The sequence below is a fragment of the Littorina saxatilis genome, linkage group LG7 (assembly GCF_037325665.1).
Source record: "Littorina saxatilis isolate snail1 linkage group LG7, US_GU_Lsax_2.0, whole genome shotgun sequence".
Classification (NCBI taxonomy): Eukaryota; Metazoa; Mollusca; class Gastropoda; order Littorinimorpha; family Littorinidae; genus Littorina; species Littorina saxatilis.
In genome coordinates, this window is record NC_090251.1 from 8,817,315 (window position 1) to 8,835,666 (window position 18,352).

The 18,352-nt window shown below is 40.5% G+C and overlaps 1 protein-coding gene across 4 annotated transcripts in view; it reads right to left on the reverse strand.

Annotated features, from left to right (window-relative positions):
• LOC138970624 (uncharacterized) overlaps positions 1-18,352 on the reverse strand; it is a 425,184-nt gene that overhangs the window by 217,586 nt on the left and 189,246 nt on the right. For all 4 annotated transcript variants that reach the window (XM_070343089.1, XM_070343090.1, XM_070343088.1 and 1 more), the window contains 2 exons: positions 7,656-7,736; positions 834-908 (listed from right to left, as the gene is read on the reverse strand). In XM_070343089.1, the coding sequence (XP_070199190.1) occupies positions 834-908; positions 7,656-7,736 (156 nt within the window). The remainder of the gene's footprint in view (positions 1-833; positions 909-7,655; positions 7,737-18,352) is intronic.

Here is an 18,352-nt window from a genome sequence, read left to right on the forward strand (position 1 = left end):
GCTAGCGTTTTTCATAACTTGTTCTATTAATTAATTTAATAAAATAACGATCAAGTTTAACTGCTCTTGCGATGAATTAGTTATGCTTTTAATGAACTAAAAAAAAACTATTCCATAGAGTATAGTATCGTATAGTATAAAGAGAGTGATGCAGAGGATAGAATGTATGTTAGGGTAGAAGTGTCTCGACTTCCATAGGAAATATCTTTGTTGCACACGATGCAACGTGCTGAACCAGGTACATCAATTTTTCTAAATCTCTTGCCGACACGGTCTTTCTTGATCCCTTTGTCTCCATCTTCTCCAACCACAACTGAAACCCACTCCCACCTCCAAGATTCACAATCACTATCGTCAAATGGCTGGCCTCTTTGAATAATTCTCGGTAAAGAATGGCGTTTTGCTCAAAACAAATCACTCCAGAAGACGGGAAGCGCGGTTGAAAAATAATCCAACTGAATGTGTTCAACGCATGTAACCTCCTGCGATAGTATTGCAACACGCTTTGACTGTGCCAGGCATACAGAATAAGAACTGAGCCAGCGACCGAAGCTGGCGATCTCAATTGTGAACGCGGCGGCAGAAAAAGAAAAACAAAACGGTGTTAATTTTTTTTTTTTTTTTTTTTTGCTCCCCATTTTATTTGTCCGCGGTCAATTTTTTTTCCCCCGTGGTTTAGAAAAGTATTTTCGCGGAAAACCGCGTTTCCGCGGTCAATTCCCTTGCCTGATATTTCAAGTTTTTATTCATGTTTGCAGCCCTCTGTTCCCGTTATTTGGAATGGGCCAATAAACTATTCGTTCGTTCGTTTTCTCTCTCTCTCCAAAACTTACGACATGATCCTGCGTGGCATGTTGCATCCATTCCGCACTCACCAGAATCTGTACACCGGCCCCCAACCTTTATCCCTGCACAACGGAACTTCTTCGTTAATCAACGCAAGACCACCAAGTCCGGCATTGATGGTTTTCAGAGTGAGCATAACTGAGTGAATTATCAAGTGAATGGAAGATGTTCAACAGCAAGTAAACAGCTTGTTAGGCGGCAGCACATAAGAGACCGCAACACGGTGGCCTAGTGGTAAGTCGTCCGCCCAGTGAGCGGGAGGTCGTGGGTTCGAACCCCGGCCGGGTCATACCCAAGAGATTTTTCTGAATTGATATCCAGTGGGTCTCTTGCAACAAAAATATATTCCCATTGTGCTTTCTTTAAAAAAAAAACATATCCTTTTTCTTTTTAAAATCACACAACCCGTTCACATTAAATGACACAATATTTAACTTTTCTGTCTGTGTCAACTGTCATTGTTCAAACACATGTAACATAGCATTAGCAAGAACAACAAGAGGCGAAGCCTTCAAGGCTCCCGTAAGATATCGACAAACAGTAACACAAACTCAATCATTCCGTCACAGACACACACACACACACACATACACACATACACACACACACACACACACACACACACACACACACACACACACACACACACACACACACAGATTTAAAACTAACGCATCATATCTACTCCATGTATAATTCTCAAAAGAAGGCAAACAGATAAAATGACTGTGTATTTGTTGTTGGTGTAGTTGTCCCTGAAGGAGATCTTGTGCAATCCTCTCACACACACACACACACACACACACACACACACACACACACACACACACACACACACACACACACGCACGCACACATACACACTTTTAAACTACATCAGCATAATCATCATGGCAAAGCTTATCTACAATCATTAACCTACCCTAGAGCTTGCATATCAAGATGATATATTCTTGGAATTGTCACACGACTTAAGGGCCGACCAGACTTGGACGCCGTTTTACGGTATATGCGCCGCAGGCCGTTTTGTGCGTCGCGCGGGATTTTGCCGAGTGGCCACACATCGACGACTTTTTTCACAACGCGGTATCAGTGGAGCGGAAGCGTCAAGGTCACCTGACAGGAAGGTTCAGTTGCATCGACTGCCACGCCGCGAGCGGTTGACGTCATCGCTCTGGTTTGCTCTGATTGGTCAAATTTCCGTCGTTCTATGTCTGTGTCAGAGAAATTAGAACACGCTCTATTCTTCTGCAGATAACGCTACGCGATCATAGCCCGCCGCGGCGTGCCCAGCGGGACCGTTTTGAGCATAAGTCAAATGTGGACAGGGTCAGCCTAGAGTGTCTGGACAGGCCTTAAGAGTTAAAGATATGGAAACAAATGATTACAACGCTACAGTTTTCTCTGCCCTGGAGCTTGCCCGTCGTAAATCAGCAGTAGATCTGCGGGTAATGTGTTCATTTGGACATCTAGCATCAGTTTATCTGTCTTTTGCACTGCAGACACAAAGCAATAGGTATCTGCCATGTGGCCACTTTTTCCACTGCTGTCCTCAGTCTTATACTTTTCATCAAGACTTGTCACCATGCCGAGTAGATCTAAATTCGGAAGTCGTCATGTGGCTGAGGCATGTCTGACATAGCGTCGATCTTGTTGTAGCTTATCCTCCTTTCTGAAACAAAAGGCAAAATGCGATTAGTTGTGATGACTACAACCTACACAAATATAAACAGTGTTTTGATACTGAATAGTCGGGTTATACAAACCACTTTACCCATGCAGCATGGGAACCCTACAATATGTGAAACATGTCAACTGACTGCAGCAGCCTGGTTCTTAAAATAATTCTGACGGTCAACACAGTCAACACACTATTCACAGTCCATTTTGAGGAGCAACTGAGGTACTCTCTGATGGTCTTGTTTGAGTAATAACGATCAACTCAGGAGGAAGAAACCAACAGAGGGAAAAAAAACCATTAAGCTTTATCATTAACCGCAGAAAAATACAGAATCACATGTACCATTATGTAGAACAAACATCAAGCTTTTTTTGGACGTCTGTCGTTGTCTCAAAACTCGCATTCTACCTGCTGTCCAAAAGAAGCTATCTTACGTTGTGCTGCCTTGAAAAAAAATACCAACAAAGACAAGGAATTAGCTGTTGCAAGGTAAGTTTACCAAACGTTACAGACATTAGCGAATCATGACAGTGCGTAAACAGCGAACAGTACAATCAAAGAGAGGAGTCTGGAATGAAACGCGATACAGATCTAGGTAGATCTAGCATTCAAAAACTGTCTTTTATATTTAAGGAAGTTGTTGCAAGGTACCAAATTTTACAGACAGAACCATGACAGAGCATGTTTTGAAACTGAGGCAAAATCGTAGTAATTTTGACTTTGAGAACAGATTCATTCCGTTTCCTTATATCGACATGTTCAAATACATGGTGGACAGTTTTATACGGGCAGAGCAAACTTGAGATTCTACTGCAAGTCTTGAAATTCGCATAAACCGAACCAAGAACAAAGACATCCAAACATTACAGGCACTTTAGATCAACTCTTTTCACTAGAGGTGACTGCCTAGCACTGTGTTTGATATCCGTGTCTGCTGAAATAAAAAGAAATTAAACAAAACGGATTATCAGTAAGCTTAGGTGACACGTTGTAAGAGTGGGAAACACTAGATCTGTCTGTACTTACCGGGGACACGACTGCCAGATCGACACTGCGCTTTCGACAGCTCTTCCTCGCGCAGACACTGGAAACACGCTGTGCAGATCAAACTGTAGGAAATCTCCTTTGGTATCTACTGTATCTATTTTTTATGGAGCTAAGAAACCGAACAATATGAACTTGCCTTCCCCGAATCGGCGAATGCAGAGGTGAGAACTGAAAGGTGAATCTATACCACAATCCTTCACGCGACCTGACCTGATCTTGACCCCTGACCTGGTCTACATACCACACACGACACAAACCAGTCACCTGCTTTTACCCCTTCAAAACCCCCCACCACCCGTTTTCTTTGGATACCCACTTTAACTACACACATGCCGACAAAATGTTGATCATTACTTCAAGTTTGAAGATAGTGCTTGAAAAATAACCAGGTAAAATGAGTATTTCGGTGTTTAGTCAAATGTTAAAGTTTCTACCACAGAATATACATGTTACAGTGATAATGTATATTTAGGGAATATGTATATTCCCTGAAAAAATCAGTGAATATATATATATTCCCTGTTTCAACAAGTGACTATGTATATTCCCTAAAATTCCTAGGGAATATACTTATTCCCTGAAATTTGAGGGCAAATTCTATACTTATTCACTGATTTGTATTTTGCACACACAGAGCCTTGATGTGAGGATGAAATGACACGACACGACAAAAGTGTAATAGGAACCATTTTAATGAGTGGTTAAAAATTACACAGATTACATAGATTGAAAGTAAAATAATAGTAAAACATAGTAAAACACTGAAAGAACTTTGTAAAATATTGTCACATTGTCATCGCTACTGTCATTTGTTGCTGCAGGATACTTTGCTATGACACCTCGAGTTGCACTTTAGTTGTGCTTTATAGCAGGAACATTTCTTTGTTTGGCATCGTTTTGATCCGTTGCAGTTGCAGCGCACGAAGCCTTGACCAACGCAGTTGGAAACTTCTTGGACCGCTTTTCTAAGTGGCAAGGTTTTTTGGAGGTTAATGTCCTCGGGGGGTGTACATTGCATACGAGCAGTTTGATGTCGGCGAATGACCTCATCAGGCAGTGACGACGTTGTTAGTCCGATTTTGGCGTCAGACCCCAAACGTGCCGCAAATGGTGTTCTTTTAATGCCACTGTGATAACTTGAGTTCTTCTGAAATTGGACAAACTTCAGTCCAACTGTCCAATCTGTGGTGTCGTTCTCTGCTAGCCATGCAGTCAGCATGTCTTTAATATCAGAGTTCGCTCTTTCCACTGAGCCTTGGCTCTGTGGATGCCTTGGCTTACCATGGACCAATCCATAACCAACTCTGGCCACAATGATTTGAGCTCTTTCACAATCTGTGCCGTAAACTCCGAGCCGTTGTCACTCTGGAGAATTTGCGGGGCCCCAAACAGTAGAAAAATGTCTAAGAGTTGGAATGCTACCTCCACTGCTCGTTTGCTTGTCAAGGGTCGAAGCACAATGAATTTGGTCAAGTGATCTTGGTATACCATAATCCAAGAGAAACGACCTTGCATGGACTGCATGTCGATCAAGTCTACCTGGGAACGAGATCCATATTCTTTCGTCAAGATGGGTGTGACAACTGTACCTTTTGTTGTTGCACGTTTCCGTTTCTGTTGGCATTCCACACATCCAGATTTGAAGAGCACAATTGCCTCGTAAGTGATGTTTGCATATTTCTTTGAAATCTCTTTTACCATTTTGTCCCTGCCAGCATGGCCTGTCCGAATGTGACAAGCTTTGATTATGTCAAAGGTTTCCTCGATTGGCACAAAATACACCGGATCAGAACTCACCTCTTTCCTCCTTCTGATTAATTTGGTGGTATTACCACATTGAATGACCTCATACTTTTTCAAGACATAGTGCTGTCTGGGCGTTTTGCTAGCCGCGCGGACACCTGTCCTATATTCATTTATGGTATCCAGATATTCCTCCCTGCTGACCAACACTCATTTGTTTTTTGCTGCCCAACTTGTTTCGAAGTTCCTCTACAAAATGTTGCTCCCGCTCAATTCTCTCTGTGCAATACTATCCATCTTTCTGCTGCGACAACTGAACTGAAAGTGTGGGGATTATTTTACAGTTCAGTTGTGCACATTGTCAGGTGTCACTTGTAAACTGATAACACCTCACAAATTTTCCCTTCGTGTACTTTCTCAAAGCTCAACTCAGTTCTGTTCAACCGTGAGAACCATGTTTCTCACAACAAGTTCACTTCGTAATCTCATCAAGGCTCTGTGTGTGCAAAATACAAATCAGTGAATAAGTATAGAATTTGCCCTCAAATTTCAGGGAATAAGTATATGCCCTAGACATTTTAGGGAATATACATAGTCACTTGTTGAAACAGGGAATATATATATTCACTGATTTTTTTAGGGAATATACATATTCCCTAAATATACATTATCACTGTAACATATACATACACACAGACAGACAAAAATGACGATCGCATAGGCTACAGTTACGTGAGCCAAAAATCAAGCATACACACACATGTGTCATCGTGTATCATTCAGGGGAAATAACCATATCGTTATGTCGGGAAAGGAGCATTTTCATACCATACCTAGCAACACGATTCATGCGCTCAAAGAAAGAAGACTTCCTAAGCTGTATACAAGAGCACAGCACTAGAAGATACATCATACATCCGATATTCGAAAAAACAAACGTGTTGTAGCAAGGCAATAGGGCAAGCATCTACAGTACTCAGTATAAACAAATGTGGGTTGAACATAGACCACGCACCACCGGGGAAAAAAACGGTTGAAAGAGAGAAAAAACAGAAGAGGGAAGAGTATGTCTGATACATGTAAACAAAACATTCCATCAAACACCGTCACACTCACAGACTCACACAAAGACAACAACGAACAGGCAGTAACACACACACAAATTACATACATGTCCTTCCTTTTCTCTGTGCACACATGCACAAGTCCCGGTGTGGGTACATAAACGAAGAGGTTTGAGACTGACAGGTGAAATAATCCAGTTCTTAGTTCGAACGTGCGAGCAACGAACACATGTCATGTTGAATTCTGAGCGTGTATTTCCGCTGCGCAGTGAATGGTTAGCTCGGGTCACAGGTGCTAGTCACGTGATCACTTTCTCTAAAAATAAACTTCGCACATGGCACTACACCGAAGCTAAGGGCGTCTCGCTGGCTCTTTGGCAAACTGGCTACTTTGCAGAGGGGTGGATGATCGCGGTTGTTTCCCTTTTGAACCAGTGGAAGGATCGGCAATGCCTGGCAGTTGCTGCAGGTCTTTGATTGTCTCCATTGTGAAGATCTTGCCGTGTGCAGACTGCCCAAGGACCCTACCGTCCCTTGTCCAGGCTCGCTGTGTTCCATGTGGTCGATAGTGACTTGGAACAAACCGTGGTTTTGTTTTGTAAGACCTTCCACGATCACGACCTTAGGACTGCAGTTCTTCAACAGGCGTCGGTTTCGTAAAACTTCCTGACGTTGTTTTTTTTAAATTGTATTATATAAATGATCTTTACCATCAGTGTCTATCCAATGCGTGGCTTTCTGGCTCCCCGTGAGTAAATGTTGTTGATATTTACGTGCAACATCGAGCACATCTCAATTTCACCATTTGTCACAATGGCAAATGGACGCCGAAGCTCGCATTTTTCATGATCCGCAAACTTCAACCATTATCCCAGCGAAGCTGGATGTATCCCAATAACGCTATGCTGACTTCGACTTGAGGCATGTTCTTCCCAATAATACATAATAAAGGAGCATTTTTGTTCCCAAACTGTGGCTACAATTGAGAGGGAGAGAGAAAGAGAGCGAGTGTGTGTGTTTGTGTATGTGTTAAATTGACCTCAGCTATTGCATACCAGCCCTGGGCTACTTTGCCTTTAGATTCTCTATAGCAACTCCCGCTTCGGGGTTCCAAGACAAGTAAGTTTAGAGTCTATAGATAGAAATGTATCGTTATTATATCAAATTTTCCCGGAAGCGTCGCATGTGCTCTAATCTCGGTAACTAAGCAGTTTTGTTTTTCCATTTTGCTGCGCATCTATAAAAAGCAGTTGTCGTTAAGGAAAAATACTCACTGCATGAACTGGTGATATCGTCACACTGTGCCGAGGCGCGGCAGTCAGAGATTTTTTTGCAGCGTTCCCTCACATCCAGCTCTATATGCAGACAAAACGTGCGCACAGCATTAATATCTTTTAGCGTGTGAATCAAAAACCTAATTCCACCACCCCACTCATTTCTACCCGTAAACTATAACGGGGTGTATATGTATGTTATTCTGCTAGCATCAAGGAAATGTTCACCTTAAACCACCCTGCATACACTACGGGTCCTGTGGCATTGTTTGCGATTGTGAAGCTCCACGCGTGCAACAGTAGATAACCTACATTTCTGGTCTCGCATCACATTCATAAACCATTCATACTACAACAGATAAGCTTAATCTAATACTAATCGATTTTTACACAAACCTCTTCGTATGTGTAATATAAACGAGATCGCTAGCTTTTTAAACAGTCAATACATGATAACTTTCTTGTTGAAAGTGGTAATTCGCCCCCATGCACTGTGACCTTGCAATTTGACCAGGATCAACCATGATTAAAACTCGAGGTCATCAAAGTGTGTGGTATCCTTGGCATTCCTTGTCATTATTTAATCTAACAAAATAAGGGCACAAATGTGTGCCCCACAAACTGCAAATGTGCCCCACAAACTGCAAATGTGCCTCACAATTGTGTTCTTTTTTTTTTTTTGTGGGACACATTTTGATTTTGTGGGCCACAAACTCCCTTTAAACAGTATTTTATTCGTAAACAGACACATGATAATATAACAACATCATTAAGAAGGAGCACAAGTTTAAAACTTGTGGTAAGTGCTCACATAAACATTCCTGAAATTTCATGGCGGATTATGATCAATGCGACACATTTTTTGAAAAAAGAGATGAGACAAAAGAAAAAAAAATATATATATTAAAAAAAAAAACAATTAAAAAAAAAAGGAAAAAAAAGAAAAGGACAAAAACAGCAAGGAAAACTTAGTTTGAATTATCGAACACAATCTGTGTCGATACCGAAAACGAAAACAAATACAAAACGAGAACGAAAGACACAACAAAATATCAAAAAAAAAGATGGGCCCCAAGTAATATACCGAGAGGCATAAATTCCGCAAACTGAACTTTAAAAAATCACAAAAAATCAACTCAGTGGTGAATGTTTTCAATGTTTGAATATTTTATTTATTGGCCATTTTAGTGTTTATAAACCTTCGCTTTATTGATTTTGAATAGAACATCATGAAATGACAATTTTTCAAAAAAAGTGACTGAGTCCAAGCGCAATGATTTCGGAAAACGTTCAGTGTTCATCACGTTCAATGCTTTGGCCAGCTCTAAGCATCCCAATCGCTTCCTGTCTCTCTCCTTCATCAAGTCGTGGCATGATTGCGATATCTGATACAGCCAAACAGCCAGTTGCATTTTATAGGGCCATACACTATCTTTTTTACGTTATTGTCTCCCGTTCAGCCCATTGTCTTTATTAGCACAGTGAGCTGTGGCTGGATCAGCAATACTGCAAAGCGCACGCTGACAGGGTGAAACATTTGCTCCGACACTCAAGATGTCAACTACAAATTACAGGTTCAATCTGATTTTCGTTTGAGAGCAAAATCGTTCAATGCACTATTTGCAGAATTTATGCCTTTCAGTATATATTTAGAAAAACCCACACCAATATCGAACTAAGGTGTCCCAAAGCGGTTTGATTTCTCAATATAGCTTTGGACAGCAACAAAAATAGCACTATTTTCAAATATGGAAATGTTTGAATCACCTGTCAGGAGTGTGTCAATATTAACAAATTCTGGAGCTAATGTACCGATTGTTGCGGTTCTTGCATCATTAAACAGAGGACATGATAGCAAATAGTGATGAACAGTTTCAGCAAAATAACCACAAGAACATTCCGGGTTGTTTACTAGGTGGCGATTAAACATATCATATTGTAAATCACTCATTCCAAGTCTTAACCTGCAATGCAAACTGTATTTGTGGAGCATAAAATAAGGGGCACAAATTAAGCTTCATAAAAAATAAGGACAAATATTTATCCTTGGCATTCGATGTCAGTAATCCAACAAAATAAGGGCACAAATTTGTGGCCCACAAACTGCAAATGTGCCTCACACATTTTTGGGCTTATTTTTGTTGGGCACATTTTGGTTTTGTGGGCCACAAACTGTATTTGTGGAGCGTAAAATAAGGGGCACAAATTAAGCTTCATAAAAAATAAGGACAAATATTTGTGGGGCTTAAACAGCGTTTTTGCCCCCAAAAAGATTGTGGGCTCTTTTTTTCCTCCATATTTTGGACGTTGGGCGTGCTTTGTCAGACCTATAGCGTTTCGGTTTTGAATCAAGTTACAAAATGGCGGTTCAAGGCAAGGAGCGAAGGAAAGAATCTCCAATGATGTTTGCTAATGCGAGAGAATTGGGACGGGCGAACCTTTGCATATTAACCAGAGGTAAGTTTCCATGTTTCGTTTAATATGTAGCAGTTTTCCTATTGTGTTGATTGTATGTTTGTTTACCCGGCGGAAAACCGTGAGAGTTGTAGATAGGGAACAAAATGTACGTCTTTTGTTTAGCTCTGCAGATTCATTGTCTAGTGCGTGCACTTACTATTTACTCTTTTCTGTGTCTAGTTTTGCCTCGCGTTGTGTTCGTTCTCCTAGTGCATGCACTTCTAATCTGTTGGTTGCCTGATTTATCCTCTCTCACCTAAAATTACCGGGTTAGCTTATCTTCATAGAAGGTTAAGTTTGCGAAAAGAAATGACGACCTACGTGGCAACGAAAACCATTCAGTCGAATAACAGAGTCAATTTCATGGGATCACTTTTCTATAAAATAGTTTATTAGACTTATTATCTAGAAAAGTGTACAAATGGTTCAATACAACAAGCGCAAATTACGCAATATTATAAATTCACATACAAAATTGATACAAAATCCCGGGTCGCCTTTACATGGCAAACATCAAAAATGCGCAAGTTATCTTTAAGAAAAACAATGAAGCCACCTAATTTCCCTTCCCCAAATAATCCTATCGTAAGTTGAGACTCCGCATATCGAGCTAGCTACATTTTTACCCCATACAGGATCTTTTGTTCTCTGACTGACTATCTAAGAATTTCTCTCAAACCTGTTTACTTTAATGGAATTCTAAATGGGAGAAACAGTTCTTCCCTCTTTGGGCTAAGTTTTAAGGATAGTCTAAGACTTCAGAATATGCTATTTTGACTTTAGTGAGACCGGGACAGAGTCACTGACGACTCTCCCTATTCGTCACCAAAGTGGTTTGTCCCTAACCTAATTCCAGTTTCCCCTTTTATAAAGTACCATGCGCAAAACAGGCGGGACACCAAAAACACAGGAGCTTACCTAGAATTGCGCAGGTCACCTAATGTTTAATCTACCACACTCCTAGCTAGCTAATTTAGGACCGTTCAATCAAACGCACGCCGACGTTCTAACAGTCCGGTTGTTTACTTCTGACTATCTACGGAATTCTCTCCTACATATCTTTTGAACCTTTACTGTTGTTTAAAGTAAACAAGACAGTAACATGCGCGGTTGTCCTTTTAAGCTGGCTATACCTAAGCTGTCCTGATTTTGTGAAAAGGTAGAAAGAATCTCTAAGTTCTTTTATCATTACTCTGCGTTTTCCCTATGCTATCCCTTTGACAGAATGCGGAGTCTCTTTTTCTTGTCCCTATTCTAAATCTCGATCTAGTCTACCTTGCCTTTACTCTCTCCCTATTCTAATCCTTAACCTAGCGACCTCAGTCTATGTCCTTATTCTAACTCATTCTATTCTGTTCTAAAGCCTGTCCTAATGCGTGTAGGAACTTCATTTTACACCGTCTTTTATACCAATCTGCATGGCAACGTAAACAAACACACAGAACCAGAGGCAGATTGGCTGACCGAAAAAGAACATTAACCGCACTAATTTCAAAACATTACGCGGACAATGTAGTCCGTCCTTTTTCCTTTATCTTTACACTTGCTGATCACAACAAGCGCTCTTTTAATGACTGTTCGCAATATTTAAGCTACCTACAACACTATCTTCATCAAAGAAACCTTGTCTCTCCTCTCTTTTACAATTCCTATCCTTTTTGATTAACAGACAACTTCGTCCCGCGATCGTTGTTTCCAACACTACGAACAATCATCGTGCGCCTGTTTCATTATTAACCGTAATAACATCTTGTGGTCACTAAATTACCTCCCTTATATAACTTTCATCCAATCTCTCATCGTTCAACTTGACATTGGTCAAGTTTTATCAATGTTTATTAACCTGTATGCCTGTAAATCGTGTCCGCGCCACACAAATGTGACCCTCCACCACGGATTGAGTCACATGTCACCTTTGCATGATTTTCATATTTTTACATTTTTCTAAAGAGTTTGTTATGCTTTATCCAGTGGTGAAACCCGTTTCAGAAAAGAGCGAAAACTGTTTGAGTTATAAGCCTGTGACTAAGGTGACCCTCACACTGTTACCAGACACTCCCCGGACTTATATTAAGCCTAGCGCAGAACCGCGCGAGGTGACATGCGACTCATTTCGTGGTGGAGGGTCACAAATGGCCGCCAACACAGAACTGAAAAGGGAATTACCTCCCTTGCATCGTCTACTCTTGGTTATGAAACCAATTATTCTCGCTCTTCTTTGGAAAGCTGAAGACAGCGATAGCGTGACAGATTGACTCTGTACACCATGACTGTTCTAAACCTTCAATATCTACCTTTAATATTAAACTTTCTTCAAATATGGCTCTCCCGCCACAAATACTTAGAGTGGGTTTTTGCAACATGTGTCACTCCGCTCACTGTCACTGACAGTGTCAGTGTCAGTCTCACTGACAACAACATTGGATGTACCTGTACGTGTATACATGTATCCTTGCCTTACGTCAGGTACGAAGATAGTTGCCCTGTACAAAGATTTCCTCATTAATGTGAAGAAGAAGAAGAAGAAGAAGAAGAAGAAGAAGAAGAAGAAGAAGAAGAAGAAGAAGAAGAAGAAGAAGAAGAAGAACAGGAAGAACAAGAAGAACAAGAACAAGAAGAACAAGAGCAAAAAGAAGAAGAAGAAGAAGATGCATGCGTCATAATATTTTAAAAAAAAAGAAAAAAAGATTGAATTCAACTTCCAAGACAGTGAATAACAAGTCGCGTAAGGTGAAAATACAACATTTAGTCAAGTAGCTGTCGAACTTACAGAATGAAACTGAACGCAATGCAATTTTTCAGCAAGACCGTATACTCGTAGCATCGTCAGTCCACCGCTCCTGGCAAAGGCAGTGAAATTGACAAGAAGAGCGGTTTATTAGTTGCACTGAGAAGGATAGCACGCTTTTCTGTACCTCTCTTCCTTTTAACTTTCTAAGCGTGTTTTTAATCCAAACATATCATATCTTTTTTATATATGTTTTTGGAATCAGGAACCGACAAGGAATAAGATGAAAGTGTTTTTAAATTGATTTCGACAATTTAATTTTAATAATAATTTTTATATTTTTAATTTTCAGAGCTTAATTTTAATCCGAATATAACATATTTATATGTTTTTGGAATCAGAAAATGATGGAGAATAAGATGAACGTAAAGTTAGATCGTTTTATAAAAAAAATATGTTTTTTACAATTTTTAGATTTTTAATGACCAAAGTCATCAATTAATTTTTAAGCCACCAAGCTGAAATGCAATACCGAAGTTTGGGCTTCGTCGAAGATTACTTGACCAAAATTTCAACCAATTTGGTTGAAAAATGAGAGCGTGACAGTGCCGCCTCAACTTTCACGAAACGCCGGATATGACGTCATCAAATACATGTATCAAAAAAATGAAAAACACGTCCGGGGATATCATACTCAGGAACTCTCATGTCAAATTTCATAAAGATCGGTCTAGTAGTTTGGTCTGAATCGCTCTACACACACACACAAGCACATACAGACCCACACACGCACCACGACCCTCGTCTCGATTCCCCCCTCTATGTTAAAACATTTAGTCAAAACTTGACTAAATGTAAAAAACAAAGCTAGTGCTGGTCAAATGTTTTAATGCTAGAATTAAAAATAGATAACCTTCTCGGAATATAATTGCAAGCAGGTTGGAGGCTAGTTCAAGAATCAAATTGCTGGCTTACCCAGGCTGGCCATGGTTACAGTGCGTTTCTTTGAAAGGCAATCAATGGTTCTACTGCTCTGCTAGTACTCACCATTGAAAGTGATGTTCCCATGATTGGTACTTCATCTATTATTTTATTGCAGGTCTCCTCTCAGCTGAAAAAGCCAACCGATTGCTGCATGGCCAGCGACGAATCAGGTAAAAGGTTTTATTATGTACAACTGTCAGTGTCAGTGTTATGACATACAGTGTGTTGTTTCCTTCCCCTCTCTCTCATTCTCAAGTTCTGGTCAGAATAACTCATGTGGAGGTGTGTGTGTGTGACTGTGAGCAAGACTGTGAGAGAGTGGTGTTTTTTTTATATATTCAAATAGGGTGACAGACATACAATGTAGACAAGTTGAAGTTGTATGTGTGTACATCACTACATGTTCTGTGGCTTACAAGTTACATTGAAAACAGCCTTGACTACAATGGAAATCCACTTAATCACTGTCTTTGGGGTTCCAACAAAATTCAGACGCAGTAGGGGGATGGGGGGCGGAGGAGGGGAAGTTTATTTGAACTTGTCTACCAGGGAAACAGAATTGTTTAAGCTATTGGCATTTATGTGGGTTTAGTGTGTGTATGTGTGTCAGTTACATACACAACTTACTCCTTACTCATACTTAGACTTGTTCTTGTCATTGTGTTTAAGATCCGTTCCTTTCTCATTCATTTGTCAGAAGTGACTGAAGATGACGAAGACCTGGCCAGTGAATGTGGATGAAAAGCAGTGCTATCCAAGTCCAGCTATCCTTGGCATTCGTTGTCATTAATCCAACAAAATAAGGGCACAAATTAAGCTTCATAAAAAATAAGGACAAATATTTGTGGGGCTTAAACAGTGTTTTTGCCCCCAAACATGTTCTGGGCTCTTTTTTTCCTCCTTATTTTGGACGTTGAGCGTGGTTTTCAGACCTACTGCGTTTCAGTATTTAGTTAATGGCGGATCGAAGGCAATCTGTTTGGAAAGAATCTCCAATGGCAATGATGTTTGCTAATGCGAGAGAATTGGGACAAGCGAACCTTTGCATATTAACCAGAGGTAAGTTTCCATGTTTCGTTTTATAACTGAGAGTGGGTTTATGGTAGTATGTGTTGCAACATGTGTCATTTCGACTCACTCGAGTCAGTCAGTGCACAGGCGGAAGGTATCGTCCACTGGACTACTACTATCACAGAAAGACTCTTTCTGTGATAGTAGTAGTCCAGTGAACGACACCTTCCGCCTGTGGTCAGTGTCAGTACCGCCCTGATATGGCCCTTCGTGGTCGGCTGGGCGTTAAGCAAACAAACAAACAAAGTCACTGTCAGTGTCACTGTGTCAGTCCACAGGCGCACGGTATCGTTCACTGAACCAACACGTAGATAGTTGTCCTGTACAGGGATGTTCTCATTAATTTGAAGAAGATTACCACTACAACGTTTTTGCAACCTCTTTTCAAGGTGTATGATCATAATTTTTTATCAATTCTTTTTGTTTTTAAAGATTGAGTTTAACTTGAAATACTCAAATAGGTAACCTTCTGTATCTGATCGGTTCCCAATTATTTTATTGCAGGTTGGCATCAATCAGAAGAGAGCTAGAGCTAGTATGTTCAACTTCAAGGTCTCCTCTCAGCTGAAAAAGCCAACCGATTGCTGCATGATCTTGAGGCTGTCACTGATAGAAGTAACATATTTGATGCCACTGCCGCAAATCAGGTAAGAGTAAGACGAAGAGGTTTTATTATGTGCAACTGTCAGTGTTATGATGTACAGTGTGTTGTTTCCTTCCCCTCCCTCACATTCTCAAGTTCTGGTCAGAATAACTCATATGGAGGTGTGTGTGTGTGTGTGACTGTGAGCAAGACTGAGAGAGTGTTTTCATTTTATTTTTATAATTTATGTTCAAGGATAATAATAAAATAATGAAAACCTGCTAACTAGAGTCTTAACCACAGAACTGCTCAAAGCTCTTAGCTTTATTTCACCAGTATGATGATCATGCAGTTCCTCGAGTATAAGAATCATTACTAATACTAGAAGCGCGTGACTTTCAGTGTGTACCTTTAAGTTTAATAAAAGTACAATGTATTGCTGTAAACAGTCACTCACTCACTCACTGTCAGGATATATCTCATTCTCAGTGAAACTGTGTGTCAAGTTCTGTTATTTTTTCCTTTGTGCTCTACACACATACATACGTGTTATACGTATAGGTTACAACACGAGTGGTTTTTTATATGGCTTGTATTTCAGTCAAGATCCAGCGGATGAATATCATCGGGAGACACGAGCCTCTGGCGAGTGGCTCTCGATTGATATTCCCGCTGGGTCTTGACTGAAATACAAGCCATATAAAAAAATCACGAGTGTTGTAATCTGTATATCCCATTCTACCATCAAACACAAAGTGTAGACTACTAGCGGCACTGTTGCGATCTGTGCAGGGTAAAACAGTGTTGCCAGCCAAGACTTAGCCCTTTTGCAACCTTAAACTAAGTGACCGTCGCTGAAAAAATAAAACGAATGAGTGCATCGATAAGTACGCGGTAACACTACTTTCAGACCATTTAAAAGCTTTAAGTAAAGGTTCATAAGTTGCAAGAAAGTAATGAAGTCGTATAGAAATTAATTTAGTTGAAGCGCACAATTCTTTTGTTTTGCGTTTCAGGTCGGCAGAACGGGCGAAACGGGTTTGGGACCCATTTGGCTTACTCGATTCAGAATCGATTCCACGTTGTTTTTCTCGAACGTGTGTAATTAGGCTTATTGACAGAGAAGCAAATTTTAGGGAACAAATATGTAGGTTTAGATTTAACCATTTGCTCCCTATTTGAAATGTATCTACGTGATAAACTGTTTTGCGAGTGTGTTTGCATGGATGAACTTAAACTGGTATGGGTGTGAGGAAAACGCGACCGACACGTCTGTCACCGCCGATTGATTGCATTTTGAAGGAATATGACTGGATTACGGAAAAATACACACATGTTAAGTTCTTGGATACCTTCATCGCCAATGTGGACTTACTGTAGAGCCAGGCAAAAGAGTAGACTTGCTCGCAAAACACGTGAAACAGCCGAAGTTTGATAGCGAAGCCCAACCGTGCCAGGTAAAGGACGCTTCTCGGTCTCGCTGCGCATGTCACCAGTGACAGTGTTGTTGCTTTGAGCTTGACTAACAAACTCGAAACTGTCATTTAAAACATGAGCCAAATGTGTATTGATTGTGTGATTAGTCTATGTGACAGGGCTTCAATTATCTGTGCTCCCTAGCTTCTGTCAGTTCCCACACCGACACTGCCAGAGAAACTGAAGACGCACACCAAAACACACTACCGACAGATTCTCAAAAGTCGTCTGCTAACGATGCAAGGGAGGGTACTCGTGTATTTGTTTTGGTTCGCTAGCATCTGGTTATCTTGTAAGTTGAATGTTCGTTTTTTTCGACCTGCATTGCTTTCATAATGAAAGAAACGTTTGCTTATTGCATCTCATACATCAGATCAGTTCTGAGATTCATTTTTGCGTGCAACTGATATGGTTTTCTGAGCCGTGCAATACGATTTTGGAACTTCATACAAATGTGTCACATTGTTCGGCGCGAGGTCAAAGGTCGGGAGGAAAGTAGTTCTTTGCCCAAATCGGAATCTGCACTATCATATATTTGTTGGAGTCCATGATGTATTTCTTGAGCTATAAAAATACAACATATATATATACCCATACTGAAGTAACAGAGACAAAGAAGGGAGGTCATGGGATATATACATATATATATATATGTATATAGGTTACAACACGAGTGGTTTTTTATATGGCTTGTATTTCAGTCAAGACCCAGCGGATGAATATCATCGGGAGACACGAGCCCTTTGGCTCGTGTCTCCCGATGATATTCATCCGCTGGGTCTTGACTGAAATACAAGCCATATAAAAAATCACGAGTGTTGTAATCTGTATATCCCATTCTACCATCAAACACAAAGTGTAGACTACTAGCGGCACTGTTGCGATCTGTGGAGAGTGAAACAGTGGTGCCAGCGAGACTCGGCCCTTTTGCAACCTTAAACTAAGTTTTTTGTTTGTTTATTTGTTGCTTAACGTCCAGCCGACTACGCAGAGCCATATCAGGACGAGGAAGGGGGGGATGAAGGGGGCCACTTGTCAAGCGATTCCTGTTTACAAATGCACTAACCCATTACTTGTCTTAAACTAAGTGACCGTCGCTGAAAAAATAAAACGAATGAGTGCATCGATAAGTACGTGGTAACACTACTTTCAGACCATTTAAAAGCTTTAAGTAAAGGTTCATAAGTTGCAAGAAAGTAATAAAGTCGTATAAAAATCAATCATGTTTAGTTGAAGCGCACAATTCTTTTGTTTTGCGTTTCAGGTCGGCAGAACGGGCGAAACCGGGTTGGCATCCATTTGGCTTACTCGATTCAGAATCGATTCCACGTTGTTTTTCTCGAACGTATTATTATACAATCAGGCTTATTGACATAGAAGCAAATTTTAGAGAACAAA